Source organism: Chaetomium tenue (genome assembly GCF_020726465.1).
Source record: "Chaetomium tenue strain MPI-SDFR-AT-0079 chromosome Unknown F5144scaffold_6, whole genome shotgun sequence".
Taxonomy (NCBI): domain Eukaryota; kingdom Fungi; phylum Ascomycota; class Sordariomycetes; order Sordariales; family Chaetomiaceae; genus Chaetomium; species Chaetomium tenue.
The window spans coordinates 3,855,880-3,868,561 of record NW_027117334.1 but is presented as its reverse complement, the minus strand read 5'-3'; the positions used below and the strand labels follow the sequence as shown (position 1 = coordinate 3,868,561).

Below are 12,682 nucleotides of genomic sequence, written 5' to 3'. Positions count from 1 at the left end.
GGGGCCGTTGAGGTCTTAAATCTGCTGCTGCCCCTCATTGCCCTCCCCAGCTCGGACCTGTCTTTCGATCCAAACTTTACTTATCCCAAGTTGCTTCCCGCTCGTCCCATCCCGTGACGGCCTGCATTTCATTCCAATCTATTTTGTGATACCCAACCATCAATACAACTTTGATACCCCAAAACCGACAAAATGGCCTCCGAGCGTCAATCAGCACCGTATGTGCCTCCATGCGCTGTTTCTGGCGAACAACAGGATCACCAAAGTCATGCCACGGTCTGTTGCTAACATATGCCTTGTAGCCTCCGTCTGGGCTCCATTGCCCCCAACTTCCAGGCCGAGACCACCAAGGGCCCCATCGACTTCCATGAGTTCATCGGCGACAACTGGGTCATCCTGTTCTCCCACCCCGAGGACTACACCCCCGTGTGCACCACCGAGCTCGGCGAGATGGCCCGCCTCGAGCCCGAGTTCGCGAAGCGTGGCGTCAAGCTGATCGGCCTCTCGGCCAACACCCTGGGCAGCCACGAGGGCTGGATCAAGGACATTGACGAGGTGACCGGCTCGCTCGTCGGATTCCCCATCCTCGCCGACAAGGAGCGCAAGATTGCCTACCTCTACGACATGTGAGCTTTGACGGAACATGCTTCTTGGCCTCTTCAAAAATGCTGACAGGGTGTTCCAGGATCGACTACCAAGACACCACCAACGTGGACGAGAAGGGCATTGCCTTCACGATCCGCTCCGTCTTCGTCATCGACCCCAAGAAGACCATCCGCACCATCCTGTCGTACCCCGCCTCGACCGGCCGCAACAGCGCCGAGATCCTCCGCATTGTGGACTCGCTCCAGACCGGCGACAAGCACAAGGTCACCACCCCGATCAACTGGGTGCCTGGTGACGATGTCATCGTCCACCCTACCATCAAGGGCGAGCAGGCCACCACCCTGTTCCCCAACATGCGCGTCGTTAAGCCGTACCTGCGCTTCACCCCCCTGCCCAAGGAGGCTTAAATGCTAGACGGTGGAGAGTGCGATGCAAGAGGGATAATAAGATGGTCAGGTCACGCTAATGCTCGAAGAATGCCGCACCATGGGCGGAATACCTACCCCCATGGATGTTTTGATATGGCTTCAAATTCTGCCATCTGACTGGGATATTGCGGATGCTTGGAAGGCGTTGGCGGACATGGCTTTTTGTGTGCGCGCCGTTGAGCTAGCAACAAGAAATTGACGATCTTCTCCCAAACGCTTTCTCTTTGACCCTGAGTGGCTATCATCCCCGTCTGTTCCACGTGGCTTTGCCGGCTCCCCGTGCAGTTAGCGTCGTCGCTTGCTTCCGCTGGTCGGTGGCATTCCTTCCGTTGAAACGTCGATGTAAGTCCAAACAAGGGCCTAGTTCTTGCTTCCTCTCGCCATCTCCGAACAGACAGGGATGCGCAACCTCGGAGATGGTGTCCATTGCTATGGGTATTTGTTTCGGGTGCCTGCCTGCCGCCAATTCGGGTCGTTGTTTCGAGTCAGGACGCCTAGCCAATAATTGATCCGTGCTCCACCCCACCAACCAGGCGCCCAAAGAGAGCCAGCAGCCACTTGCAGCGCTAGCCGGATCCCTTCTTCCAACCCCACATTCCTCCCAGGTGCACGGAAAGCCTCGTGCGGTCCTTCCGTCTCGTCTCAACGGGTTGGCGTTGGTCCCTCGTGGTAGCGCGGCTTCGCAACCTTCTTTCAACATCTCGCATTGTCCGACTTGCTCACCTCTTCACTCGCTGACCACCGTGTCCCGCGACGCCCCCGGCTCCGAGATTTCACGATTTCGGCCTTGCCGCTTGCGAACCTCATCCGCGAGTCCACTCATTTCTCGACTGGCGCGAACCCCCCTTTCTCCCGCTCGCTCACCCCGAAAAGGTCGTCCGTCCGTGCGGTGCACTTTGCTTTGACTGAGCAACCTGTGGCCGGACCACGAGAGACTTCCCGTCTTCCTCTCCTCCACCGTCTCTCTCGTTGCGGCGCGACCTACCTGCTTCGGGTTCCCAAATCCAACCTAGAATTGATTGGTGAAATATCTTATCGGGTACGTGCGTGCGCATCTTCCGACTCTCTCTCCCCCTCCAGATCTTGTCGCCGCCCGCTCTCTCCCGGCACCCTTCCGATTCATCCTCACCCCGGTCGCCATGCCTTTTTGTGCGGGCAAGAATTCTACCCCCCTGGCCTCGCTTACACACTCCGCGAATTTCCCTATTGTCACTCTACCCCGTTACTACCTCCTCTGCCCCATTTGACAAAGATCGCTGGGTGGATATGCCGCGACTCGGGAGAGCCCCAGGCGCCGGAGGGAGCCGCAACCATGGACCTCCCCGGCGCATGCCTGGCCCGCCCCGGTCCCTTTGACCCGTCAGTCCACCAGGATCAGGAGCCGTGGGCCTGGGCTAACGGTTGCGTCCTGCCTCCCGGCTGTGCCTCCGTGCGTGCGACCACCCCAAAACTGCCCTTCTGGAACTTCTTTTTCTCCTATTCCTTGCTTTACCACGTTGCGCGGTGTTGTCCCTTTCTTGTATACCATACTTTGACTTCGGCTTCACATTTTTGTCCCGTCACGACCCGTCGGCTGCGCCGGATTTTTGACCACTTCGTCCCATCCCCGAAACACCGGAATATTTTCTCTTTTTTTTTTCCGCTTTCATTCTGGCTCGTTGTGCCGCTTTTTGCCGCGTAGCACCTTTTTGCACGCGTCGAAAATGTCGTATCGACTAACCCCCGGTGAATCCAGCCAGCAGCAGGCGGGATTCGACGACTACTTTGGCCGCCGGTCTGACTCGGAATCCGAGGATCGACTAGCTTCCAAATCATCGTCCGATATCCTATCCTCGGCCTTTCGTGGCATCAAAAGGATTGCGCCCGGAAGACCACCCAAACTTTCGCTGCGTCGACCCCCCGAGTCCAGCGTGCCCTCCTCGCTCGAGAACTCCCCGATCTCCGCGCCCCTCCTATCCCGAGGCACTCGCACGCCGCTGCCCCAACATGCGCGAAGCCTAAGCCTGCAGGATAGTCTCTCGAAACCACTGCCAGAACGGCCGCCGCCGCAGCTTTCTCCTGCCAGCCCTTTGACTCCTCTGGCCCCTCCCCGGCAATCGAGTTTGGCCACGATTCTTGACACCGAGACCGACGACGAGGAAAGCCGAGTGAACGTTATGGATTCATTATCGTCGATGGATATGGGCGGCGGGCTATATGCTCGAGGACAGGCCGGTCACGGCCCAGATTCGAGCATCAATAGCAGCCAGAGCAGCCTGGCGAGCTCATCGCGACACGACGGGCAAGATGAACGGAAGGACAACTTGACGCCGAAGAGCACTGGCCCGCTATCCGCCGGGCAGTCGCCAAACCCTGGCCAGTCGAGGACCCAGGGCGGGGGTCCTGCTGTCGGAACCGCGACTCCCTCAGCGCACCTGTCGGGGTTAATGTGCAACGTGCATAGGACAACAGGAAGGGAACCACATCCGCTAGTGGGAGCCACGACCACTATCGTGGGGGATAAGCTATATGTATTTGGCGGCAGGATACTGTCTAGGAGCAGACCGGCGCCCTTGACGGCGGACCTGTACGAACTCGACTTGATCCGCCGCCACTGGACGAAGTTGGAGACGTCGGGCGATATTCCTCCGCCGCGGTATTTCCACTCCATGTGCGCGCTTGGCGATACGAAGCTTGTATGCTACGGTGGGATGTCTCCGACGACGAATCAGAAAAACATACCGCAAGACCAACAGCCCGAGGTCACGGTCATGTCAGATATTTACATTTATGACGTGCCGACCAAAAAATGGACCTTCATCCCCACACAAGACGCTCCACAGGGCCGCTACGCGCACTGCGCCTGCATTCTCCCGTCCTCGGCAGCGTTCGTCTCCCACAGGGCACCCCTCTCCGCGCTACAACACAACCCTTCTACTGGCAACGCGAACGAGGGACGAATCGGCATCAATATCGATGGCACTGGCGGCAGTGAGATGATTGTGGTCGGCGGGCAGGATGCGGCAAACCACTACATCGAGCAGATCAGCGTCTTCAACCTGCGCAGTTTGAAATGGGTCTCGACACAGGCACTGGGCAAGAGCTGTGGCGCGTATCGCAGCGTTGTGGCACCACTCCCCCCCTCGGTTACCTCGAAACTCGGCAAGACATTCCCGGGCGGCCCACGACTGGAGGCTGGTGGAATCAGCCAGGAGGCGAGAGAGCCCGGATCCAGCATGCTTATTTACAGCAACTACAATTTCTTGGACGTCAAACTGGAGTTGCAGATCAGGGCGCCCGATGGCCACCTCAGCGAACGGACCATGAGCGGGACATACAGCCCGCCAGGGTTGCGGTTCCCCAACGGCGGCGTCATTGACACGCATTTCGTCGTGAGCGGCACTTACCTCACATCGTCAAAGCAGGAATATGCCCTCTGGGCGTTGGACCTGCGAAACCTGACGTGGAGCCGCATCGATGCCGGCGGCGCCGTGTTCAGCCAGGGCAGCTGGAACCGCGGCGTTTTGTGGAATAGGCGGAACACCTTCGTCGTGCTGGGAAACAGGAAGCGGAGCCTCGTGGATGACTATAATCATCGCAGGATCAACTTCAGCAATGTCTGCATGGTCGAGTTGGAGGCCTTTGGCTTCTACGATAACCCCCGGAAGACCGCCCCCATGAGCGGTTTTGTCAGCGCCAGCAGTCCGTACACGGGGCCCGGTCTGAGTCTGGCCCGGAAAGCGGGTTTCACTGCCGGCGGGAGGTCTCACAACCGCGCTGCGGAAGAGCTAGGCGAGAAGGCCCTCGCGTTGAGAGAACTGGCAGACATGGATATTCTCTGCATCGGCGGCGAGCGGATACCGATCAACTCGAGAATCGTGGCAAGGAGATGGGGTCCGTACTTTGTCCAGCTACTGAGGGAGGGCACGGCAACACAGGACGGCAGCGACGCAGCGACCCTGCGGTCAAACTCGGTGTCCGGGCCCAGCGGTCCGATCCGCAGCTCGAACCTTACCATTACCCCGGGGAATATGAGCGGCAGCACTTTGTATTCACTCGGTGGCTTGAGTAGAAGCGGAGCCTCTGGCGCATCACCAGCGCCGGTCGACCCCGCCGCCATCAACACGGCCCCGACGCCGCGCACCCTCCCCCCCAACAGCCGCCCGCGGTGCCTCTATCTCCCGCACACCTACCTCACCCTCCAAGCCCTCTTACATTTCCTCTACACCTCCAGCCTCCCGGCACCCTCCTCCCCGCTGTGCACGCCCCAAATCCTCTGCAGCCTCCTCCAAATCGCCTGCCCCTACCGCGTCGACGGTCTCGTCGAGGCCGTCATCGAGCGCCTGCACGGCCTCCTCGACAGCCGCAACGCCGCCGCCGTCTTCAACGCCACCGCCATGGCCGCCGGCGGCGGTCGCGGCATCGACGGCACCCTCAACCCCAACTTCTTCCCGCTCGCCACCAGCGCCCTCGACGCCCTCGCCGGCTACTCCCTCGACAACGCCCAACAACAACACCACCAACAGCAGCACGCCAACGGCGGCGGCGGCAGCAGCGTCGCTAGCTCGGACGCCGGCGGTGGTGCCCGCGGCGGTGGCGGCGGGCTGAGCATCAGCACCTCTGTCCCCGGCGCCCCGCCTAGCAGCGATGAGCTGAGCGCCACGGCGAGTGTCAGCGGGAGCGAGTGGAGCACGTCAGAGGTGGGTGATAGCGAGCGGGGTGGGGCCGACAGGGAGATCTGGGCGGGGGAGCTGAGCAGTGTGATTGGCTTGCAGAAGAGGGGGTTGAGGGGGTTGATGGAGGGGAGGAGGATGAGGGAGAGGACGGGGACGGGCGGTGGTGGTGGGGGTGGGGGGCCGTTGAGTGCGGGGGGGAGTGGTGGGCAAGGGGGTGGGGGTGGTGTTGGTGGGGGGCAGCAGTATGGGCAGAGGGTTGGGTTGGGGATTGGAGCTTCGTGATGGAGCTTTGTGATGGGGGAGGGGGGTGGTGAGGGGTTATGGTTAGATGTTGGGTATGAACTGAGTTGGGTATGAACTGAGTTGGGTATTGTACAGCACTTGTCTGTTGTTTGCTTCTTGGGTGTGGGGTGTTTTGTAGATGGCGTGTTTGTAGAACGGTGTATTTCTTGAAGGGTGTTGGATGAAGGGTGTGTTTGTTGAAGGGCCTGTGTGCTGGTGATGGGAATGGGAATGATGGGATGATAGCATGGGCATGAGTGAATCGGGTTGGGCATATGCATATGGGGGCTGCGTGTGCTATATCATGGACGTGGTGTTGCACATTCTTGGAGATGTTAGATGATGTCGAGTATTTTGGATAACATTGGATACTGGAATACAAACTCCTTCGTATGCTAGCGCATTCTCATGTTCCGTGGTTAGCCTCATCAGTGGTCACGTCCTAACTTGCGCTGATGAAGTTGCGGATCTCAGCCGTTGAGGTGCAAGTTCGGATGGTCGAACTCGAACTCTGCCGTGTGAAGGTGCAAGAGGCCGATACGAAGATGGCCATATACTATCATCGGATTATCCTCAACCTCTTGATACGACGGGAACCAGCCCCAAACTAGGTATGTACACGCCTTGTATCACTTTAACACGTACGCCTTAGGGATCTGATCTTTTTTGGATTTTTGCGGGTTCCAAAATCCACCCTCCCAATCTACTGTACTAGGTTCCCAGCTTGTGTTTCCCTTTTATAACGACTCCCCCAACCTCGGCCGACATGGGAATACCACTGTCCATCATCAAACGAGACAAGTTTGTCTCTCCCGGCATGCTCAGACAGCCAAGCTACCTACCCTACGCCCTGGGGCCACCGAGAGGCCTCTGGCGGATGAAGAGGGTCAAGACGAAAGCCGTGGCGGAGAACAAGAAGGAGGCGCCTGTGGAGTGGAGCGGGTTAGGGATTGGGGCCTGTCTGCGGCCGGATAGATGATAGATGAGAGCACTTACCGTGGCTCCACCACAGCCCGTCAACGTATGAGCTGACGATGGCTTCCCGCACCTTGCCTGTGACGCGGTCGATAAAGTCGACGTCTGAGACTGTGCTCTCGATGATCTACCGCCGGAGTCAGCCAGTTAGTTATACTCAGAGACGTGTTTACGGCCCGCTCGGGGTATCACCGTTGATCCTACTGGCAAAACGAGACACCAAGGAGAGAACGGAAAAGGGTAAGGGGGGGGGGGGGGGGGGGGATGGGAGGCGCAGAGAGAGAGCAAGAAAAGAAAAGGAAAAAAAAAGGAAACGAGTAAAACCCCAAAACCACAACGAAGACTCAAAAGAATAAGAAAGAAAGAAAAGAAAACAAGAACTCACCCTAACAACCTCCCCCCTCCCCACCCCCAACCCCAACAACCTCCCCTCCAGCACCCGGCGCAGCACAGCCTGCATGACAGCGTTGGAGAGCGGCAGGCCGATGGTCAGTGCAACCGTGCTGGTCAGGTACATGAAGGAGATGGCGGGGGCGAGATGGGCGGGGTCGGCGACGACGGCTTGGAGGGAGACGAAGACGGCAGATTGGGCGATGCCTGTGCCGAAACCGCTGTGGGAACGGAAAAGGGGGGTTAGTGGGTGATTTCAAGTTTTGGGGGCGGTGTGGTGATGGTGGGGGTCGGGGAGGGAGAGGATGATGGGAGGGAATCATGAGAGGAGTGAGGAAAGGTAAAGGGAAAGGATCAAGGGGTTTAAGGGAGGTGATGGGGAGAAGGGAGCACATACCTTGGGAATATGTAGAGAGACTCCCAGAAGTTGGTGTTGCCGTGCCAGCGGAGCATGAGCAGAAGATAACCAAAGGAGGAGAGCGTGACGGCGAGGATGATGAGGGTTTTGTAACGACCGGACCTGGCAGGGTTAGTTAGGTAGGCATTTTACCTTTACGAAGCTCGCGCCCAGTTGCCCCCTTATTTAGTTATCTCACTTACCTCTTGATGAGCAGCCCCGAGATCAACCCGCCGAGCGCATTACCAACGACAGCAGGCACAAGATGTGCCCCAGAAACGGTGTTGGATGCCCGAGTCGTGATCTGGAAGTAAAGAGGGACTGAAAACATGAGCTGGCGGACGGTCAGTTTCTCTCACACCCACTTCACAAGCTCAGCGGTCAGACGCACCCCGAGCTGGGCTGCAATCTGGAAGCCCAGTATGAGAAAAGACAAAGCGGCATCCCGACGGTGGAAAATCTCCAGGGGCAAGATCGGCTCCGCCTGCCGCTTCTCGACCGCCACAAAGACAAACAGCAGTACGGGGCTGAGGCTGAAGAGAGTGATGATGGCTGGATGAGACCAGGGCAGCTTGACACCCCCCAGCTCGATTGGTAGGAGCAGCGCAAGAATGGCGAATGTGAAGAGTATGGAGCCCTTGAAGTCGACGCGGCTAAGCTTGCTCTTCCGGCTGATTGGGCCCGCGGTAGTATCCAGGTGCTCGGTAGTTGAAGGGGAACCGGGGAGAGAGACAGTCACGAGAATGATGGCGAGTATAATGGGAGGGATTTGGCCGAAGAAGGACCTAAAGGATGCTATTAGTGTCTCTTAGAGGTTTCAAGTTGGCAGAACTCACCATCGCCAGCCAACAACATCAACCAGCCATCCGCCTAGCGGTCCTCCAATGCTGCGGCCCAAAGTGGCAACTAGGTTGACGTAGGCACGCCATTGAGCAACCTCTCTAATCAGGAGAAGGTCTACGCCCGTTAGCTTTGATTTCCCATCAGTGAAGCGATGGCCTTGCCTGTGATCAGAATAGAGACTAGTCCGGCCATCCCAGATGCCCCCGCCCCCGAAATGACTCGGCCGAGGATGACCTGCCACATGGTTTGGCCCATGCCACTGTTTGACATTAGGATTCACACGGTTCGTTGCCCTGTGATTCAACAAGACTTACACAATGGCACTGTTGGTGGTAATTAGAACGATATCAAATCGGATCTGAACATGGAGAACTCACCAGCCAACGACGAAGATAACATAAGCGGTGATGACCAAACTTTTCCGGCCGTAGATGTCACTCAGTTTTCCGTACTTTGAACCTCTTGTTAGTTACGAATAGTTTCTCACCCTCGGGCGGCTTACAAGTGTTTGTGTGGCAGCCCCGGCCAGGGCAAAACCGGTGATCAGCCAGCTTGAGTTTTCCAAGTCGTTGAATTCCGAGGCGATGATAGGGTGTGTCGCTAAGAGGATCGACCCGTCGGCGTGCGCGACGAAGATGCCTTTAACTCCATTAGTATTCATCAATTGGTTGCCAAGGCGATTGCAAGACATCCAGAGTACCGATCAGCAAGAAGCATTGAAGACATACCGATCAGCAAGACTAAGATGATCTGAGCGACGTGGTTTCTGTTTACCGCTTCTTCGACTTCTCCTTGCCCTTGACTCTCTTCATCGTCCGTTCCTGTTTTTAATATTGCGCCGTTGACTCCATTACCATTCCCCACGAGTGGCTCTTCAACAGGAACTTCGACTGCCGAAACAGACACGCCGCCGTGCCCGTTCGCGTTCGCGTCTTTGCCCAGCAAGGGCGTCTGTTCCGAAGGCTGATCGCCAGTTGTTTCTGAATGCTGAGCCATTGTGTTATCGGAAATCTGCTGTAAGTTAGAAATCCACCGTGGTTCACGCAGGGGTAACGTTAACGAACCTCAGTCTGTACTAGGGCACGACGAACCGGCTGTCGTTCGATTCACCTTGTACGTTCTCAAAAAAGAGAAGTTCAATTTTCAATACGCATCGGCCTTCCGGAACGCCCGAGCACCGTTGTCCCCGAACATCGCTTATCCCCGTTGTGTTGTGCTGCAGGGGCCGTTCCAACTTCTAGCCGATCACGACATTTACAAGTCGATGTCGTAACCCCTGAGCGCCTTATCCGCCCACTCAACGGCCCCAATTTCCCGACTAGCGCAACCGCAGCATTACGATTTCGTTCCTGGCGGAGTTATCGCTGGAGACAGGCCTTCCACGTTCACATAGTTCGGTTTCGGATTGACCCAGAGCGCGTGGGTGTGGGGGTTGCATACCAAAAAGGGGTCGTGGGAACCGATGCAATAGCCGGGAATAATAACGCCATCAACAACAAAAGGACTCGGCAATCCATCCGTACCAGGGCCCCGGTATCGCTGCTAGGTCCCGTGGAGGGATATTAATGACCAACAACCACGAGGTGAAGACCGCGGAACTACTCGACGGCCACCTCGGCTAACCATACATACCCTCCTTACCACTATAGCCTCTCTGATATCGCCATGCGTTTCTCAGAGGCAATTCTCACGGCGGGCCTTTGCCTGCCCGCTGTGCTAGGCAGCGGACATGGCCAGCATCCATTCAGCCTCAGCGGCTCTTGGGGGCCCAGCTCTCAGGGGAAGAAACCGAACATTGTGTTTATCCTGACCGACGACCAGGACCTGCACATGCAGTCGCTGGACTACCTGCCCTTGATCAAGAAGCACCTCACCAACGAAGGCACTTTCTACAAGCGCCACTACTGCACCACCGCCATCTGCTGCCCCTCCCGAGTCTCCCTCTGGACCGGCAAGCTCGCCCACAACACCAACGTCACCGACGTGAACCCACCTTATGGTAAGCCCCCCCCCCCCCCCCCCCTCCATCACCACCCAACCCTCCCACTAACACCCCCCACAGGCGGCTACCCCAAATTCATCGAACGCGGCCTCAACTCCGCCTACCTGCCCCTCTGGCTCCAGCACGCCGGCTACAACACCTACTACACGGGCAAGCTGTTCAACGCGCACACGACCGACAACTACCACTCGCCCTACCCGGCCGGGTGGAACGGCTCCGACTTCCTGCTAGACCCCTACACCTACATGTACCTCAACGCCACCTTCCAGCGCAACCGCCACGCGCCGGTCAGCTACCCGGGCCAGCACTCGGTGGATGTGCTGGCGGGGAAGGCGCTGGGGTTTTTGGATGACGCGGCGGAGGCGGGGAGGGTTGAGGGAGGGGGGAGGCCGTTCTTTCTTGGGATTGCGCCGGTCGCGCCGCATAGTAATGTTAAGATCAAGGGGGATGCGTTGGCGGGGCCGTTGCCGCCGGACGGGCCGGACGGGGGGGATATTGAGGAGCTGGTGTCGTTTACGCCGCCGATTCCGGCGAAGCGACATGCGCATCTGTTTGAGGGGGTCACGGTGCCGCGGACGCCGCATTTTAATCCGGAGGGGGGGGCGTCGGGGGCGAGTTGGGTGCGGGAGTTGAGACGGCAGAGTGAGGAGAATGTGGCGTGGAATGATCATTATTATAGGCAGCGGTTGCGGACGCTGCAGTCGGTGGATGAGTTGGTGGAGGCGGTGGTGAGGAGGTTGGAGGATTTGGGCGTGCTGGAGGAGACGTATGTGTTTTATACGACGGATAATGGGTTCCATATTGGGCAGCATCGGCTGCAGCCGGGGAAGGAGTGCGGGTTTGAGGAGGATATTAATATCCCGTTGATTGTGAGGGGGCCGGGGGTGCCGCGGGGGGAGGTGGCTGAGGTGGTGACAACGCATGTGGATTTGGCGCCGACAATTTTGGGGATTGCTGGGGTGGATGTCGAGAAGGTGGTGAAGGAGGGGGCGGTGGAGTTTGACGGGGAGGGCATTCCGCTGACCAAGGGGGAGTTGAAGGAGGCGGCTGAGACAAGGCATGAGCATGTTACGGTGGAGTTTTGGGGGCTTGCGATATCTGAGGGCAAGTTCAAGCTGGCGGGGGATGGTGGGCAGCGGTTGGTGGGGAACAACACGTACAAGGCGCTGAGGGTGATTGGGAAGGAGTACAACTTTTACTACTCCGTCTGGTGCAACAACGAGCACGAGTTGTATGACCTGAAGGTATGTTCCATCCCTGTTTTGTTGGATGAGAAGGGGGGATTTGGACTGACCGGCCGTTTAGACGGATCCCTACCAACTCAACAACCTCCTCCACAGCACGGCCAAACACCCCGCCACGCTCATTGGCGTGCCGTTTGAAAAGGTTATTGCCCGGCTCGACGCTCTACTATTTGTGCTTAAGTCGTGCAAGGGCCAGACGTGTGTGAGGCCGTGGCATGCGCTGCACCCGGCGGGCAATGTCCAGAACTTGCACGACGCACTCAGCAGCCGCTTCGATGCCTTTTACGAGCAGGAGCAGAAGAAGGTTAGCTACAACCGTTGTGAGATGGGCTATCTTGTGGACGCCGAGGGGCCGCAGTTTGAGACGGACGGGTTGGCCTACCGACAGGGGGTGAGGTGGAGTGAGTGGGTGTAAACGATAGTGGGCTGAGTTGTCGGTTCAGACACGACCCAGGAGGCTTTGGATGCACCGTATTCAGAAGTCGACAGACAGTCTCAGGTCTGTCTCTGCAGTGACAAGGGCAAAAAGAGTTGAGACTAGGGTCTCAGGGGATAATAGCAAAAGGAATGATCGACCCAGGGATCGAACCTGGCACCTTCTCGGTGGAATTACTCCAGTTGATTCAACTTTGTGAACGAGACGTGATAACCACTACACCAGCCGACCTGTAGTTATTGGTTGGTGAGCCGGAGTTTGGTGCTATCGCGTACCCAGAGCAGCGGCATCCCAAGTCGTAACAACTTTGTCGATTTGGCAAGGATGGCGTTAAAGACTGACGAGCCATTCTTTCAAATGCTACAATCTGAAATCTAAATGTTCAAAAATGTTTGAATGGGAAAGTGGAAAAGGTATTTCAGTT

The 12,682-nt window shown here is 57.6% G+C and overlaps 4 protein-coding genes and 1 non-coding gene across 5 annotated transcripts; 3 read left to right on the top strand and 2 right to left on the bottom strand.

The window, feature by feature from the left end:
- Nucleotides 1-204: 204 nt before the first annotated feature.
- On the top strand, nt 205-1,144 carry F5144DRAFT_371920 (thioredoxin-like protein). The gene is made up of 2 exons (XM_066784508.1): nt 205-626; nt 686-1,144. Exons 1-2 carry the CDS (start codon nt 292-294, stop codon nt 1,011-1,013), a joined length of 663 nt encoding a protein of 220 aa, XP_066640519.1. The 5' UTR covers nt 205-291; the 3' UTR covers nt 1,014-1,144.
- Nucleotides 1,145-2,346: 1,202 nt separating this feature from the next.
- On the top strand, nt 2,347-6,125 carry F5144DRAFT_551280 (uncharacterized protein; the record flags this gene model as incomplete). The annotated part of the gene is made up of 3 exons (XM_066787684.1): nt 2,347-2,393; nt 2,716-5,713; nt 6,111-6,125. The coding sequence occupies 3 exons, from the start codon at nt 2,347-2,349 to the stop codon at nt 6,123-6,125; spliced, it is 3,060 nt and encodes a 1,019-aa protein (XP_066640518.1).
- A 484-nt stretch (nt 6,126-6,609) lies between these two features.
- On the bottom strand, nt 6,610-9,795 carry F5144DRAFT_519246 (major facilitator superfamily domain-containing protein). Its single transcript, XM_066786680.1, has 13 exons — nt 9,641-9,795; nt 9,305-9,587; nt 9,079-9,215; nt 8,954-9,027; nt 8,891-8,899; nt 8,738-8,835; nt 8,570-8,690; nt 8,125-8,518; nt 7,937-8,067; nt 7,734-7,856; nt 7,332-7,557; nt 6,968-7,073; nt 6,610-6,897 (listed from the first exon to the last, which is right to left on the bottom strand). The coding sequence occupies exons 2-13, from the start codon at nt 9,570-9,572 to the stop codon at nt 6,815-6,817; spliced, it is 1,770 nt and encodes a 589-aa protein (XP_066640517.1). The 5' UTR covers nt 9,573-9,587; nt 9,641-9,795; the 3' UTR covers nt 6,610-6,814.
- Nucleotides 9,796-10,406: 611 nt separating this feature from the next.
- F5144DRAFT_519242 (alkaline-phosphatase-like protein) lies at nt 10,407-12,393 on the top strand (the record flags this gene model as incomplete). Its single annotated transcript, XM_066786679.1, has 4 exons — nt 10,407-10,575; nt 10,639-11,822; nt 11,884-12,223; nt 12,266-12,393. The coding sequence occupies 4 exons, from the start codon at nt 10,407-10,409 to the stop codon at nt 12,355-12,357; spliced, it is 1,785 nt and encodes a 594-aa protein (XP_066640516.1). The 3' UTR covers nt 12,358-12,393.
- On the bottom strand, nt 12,391-12,489 carry F5144DRAFT_t153. The gene has a single exon. It is a non-coding gene; the product is annotated as a tRNA-Val (tRNA).
- Nucleotides 12,490-12,682: the final 193 nt, after the last annotated feature.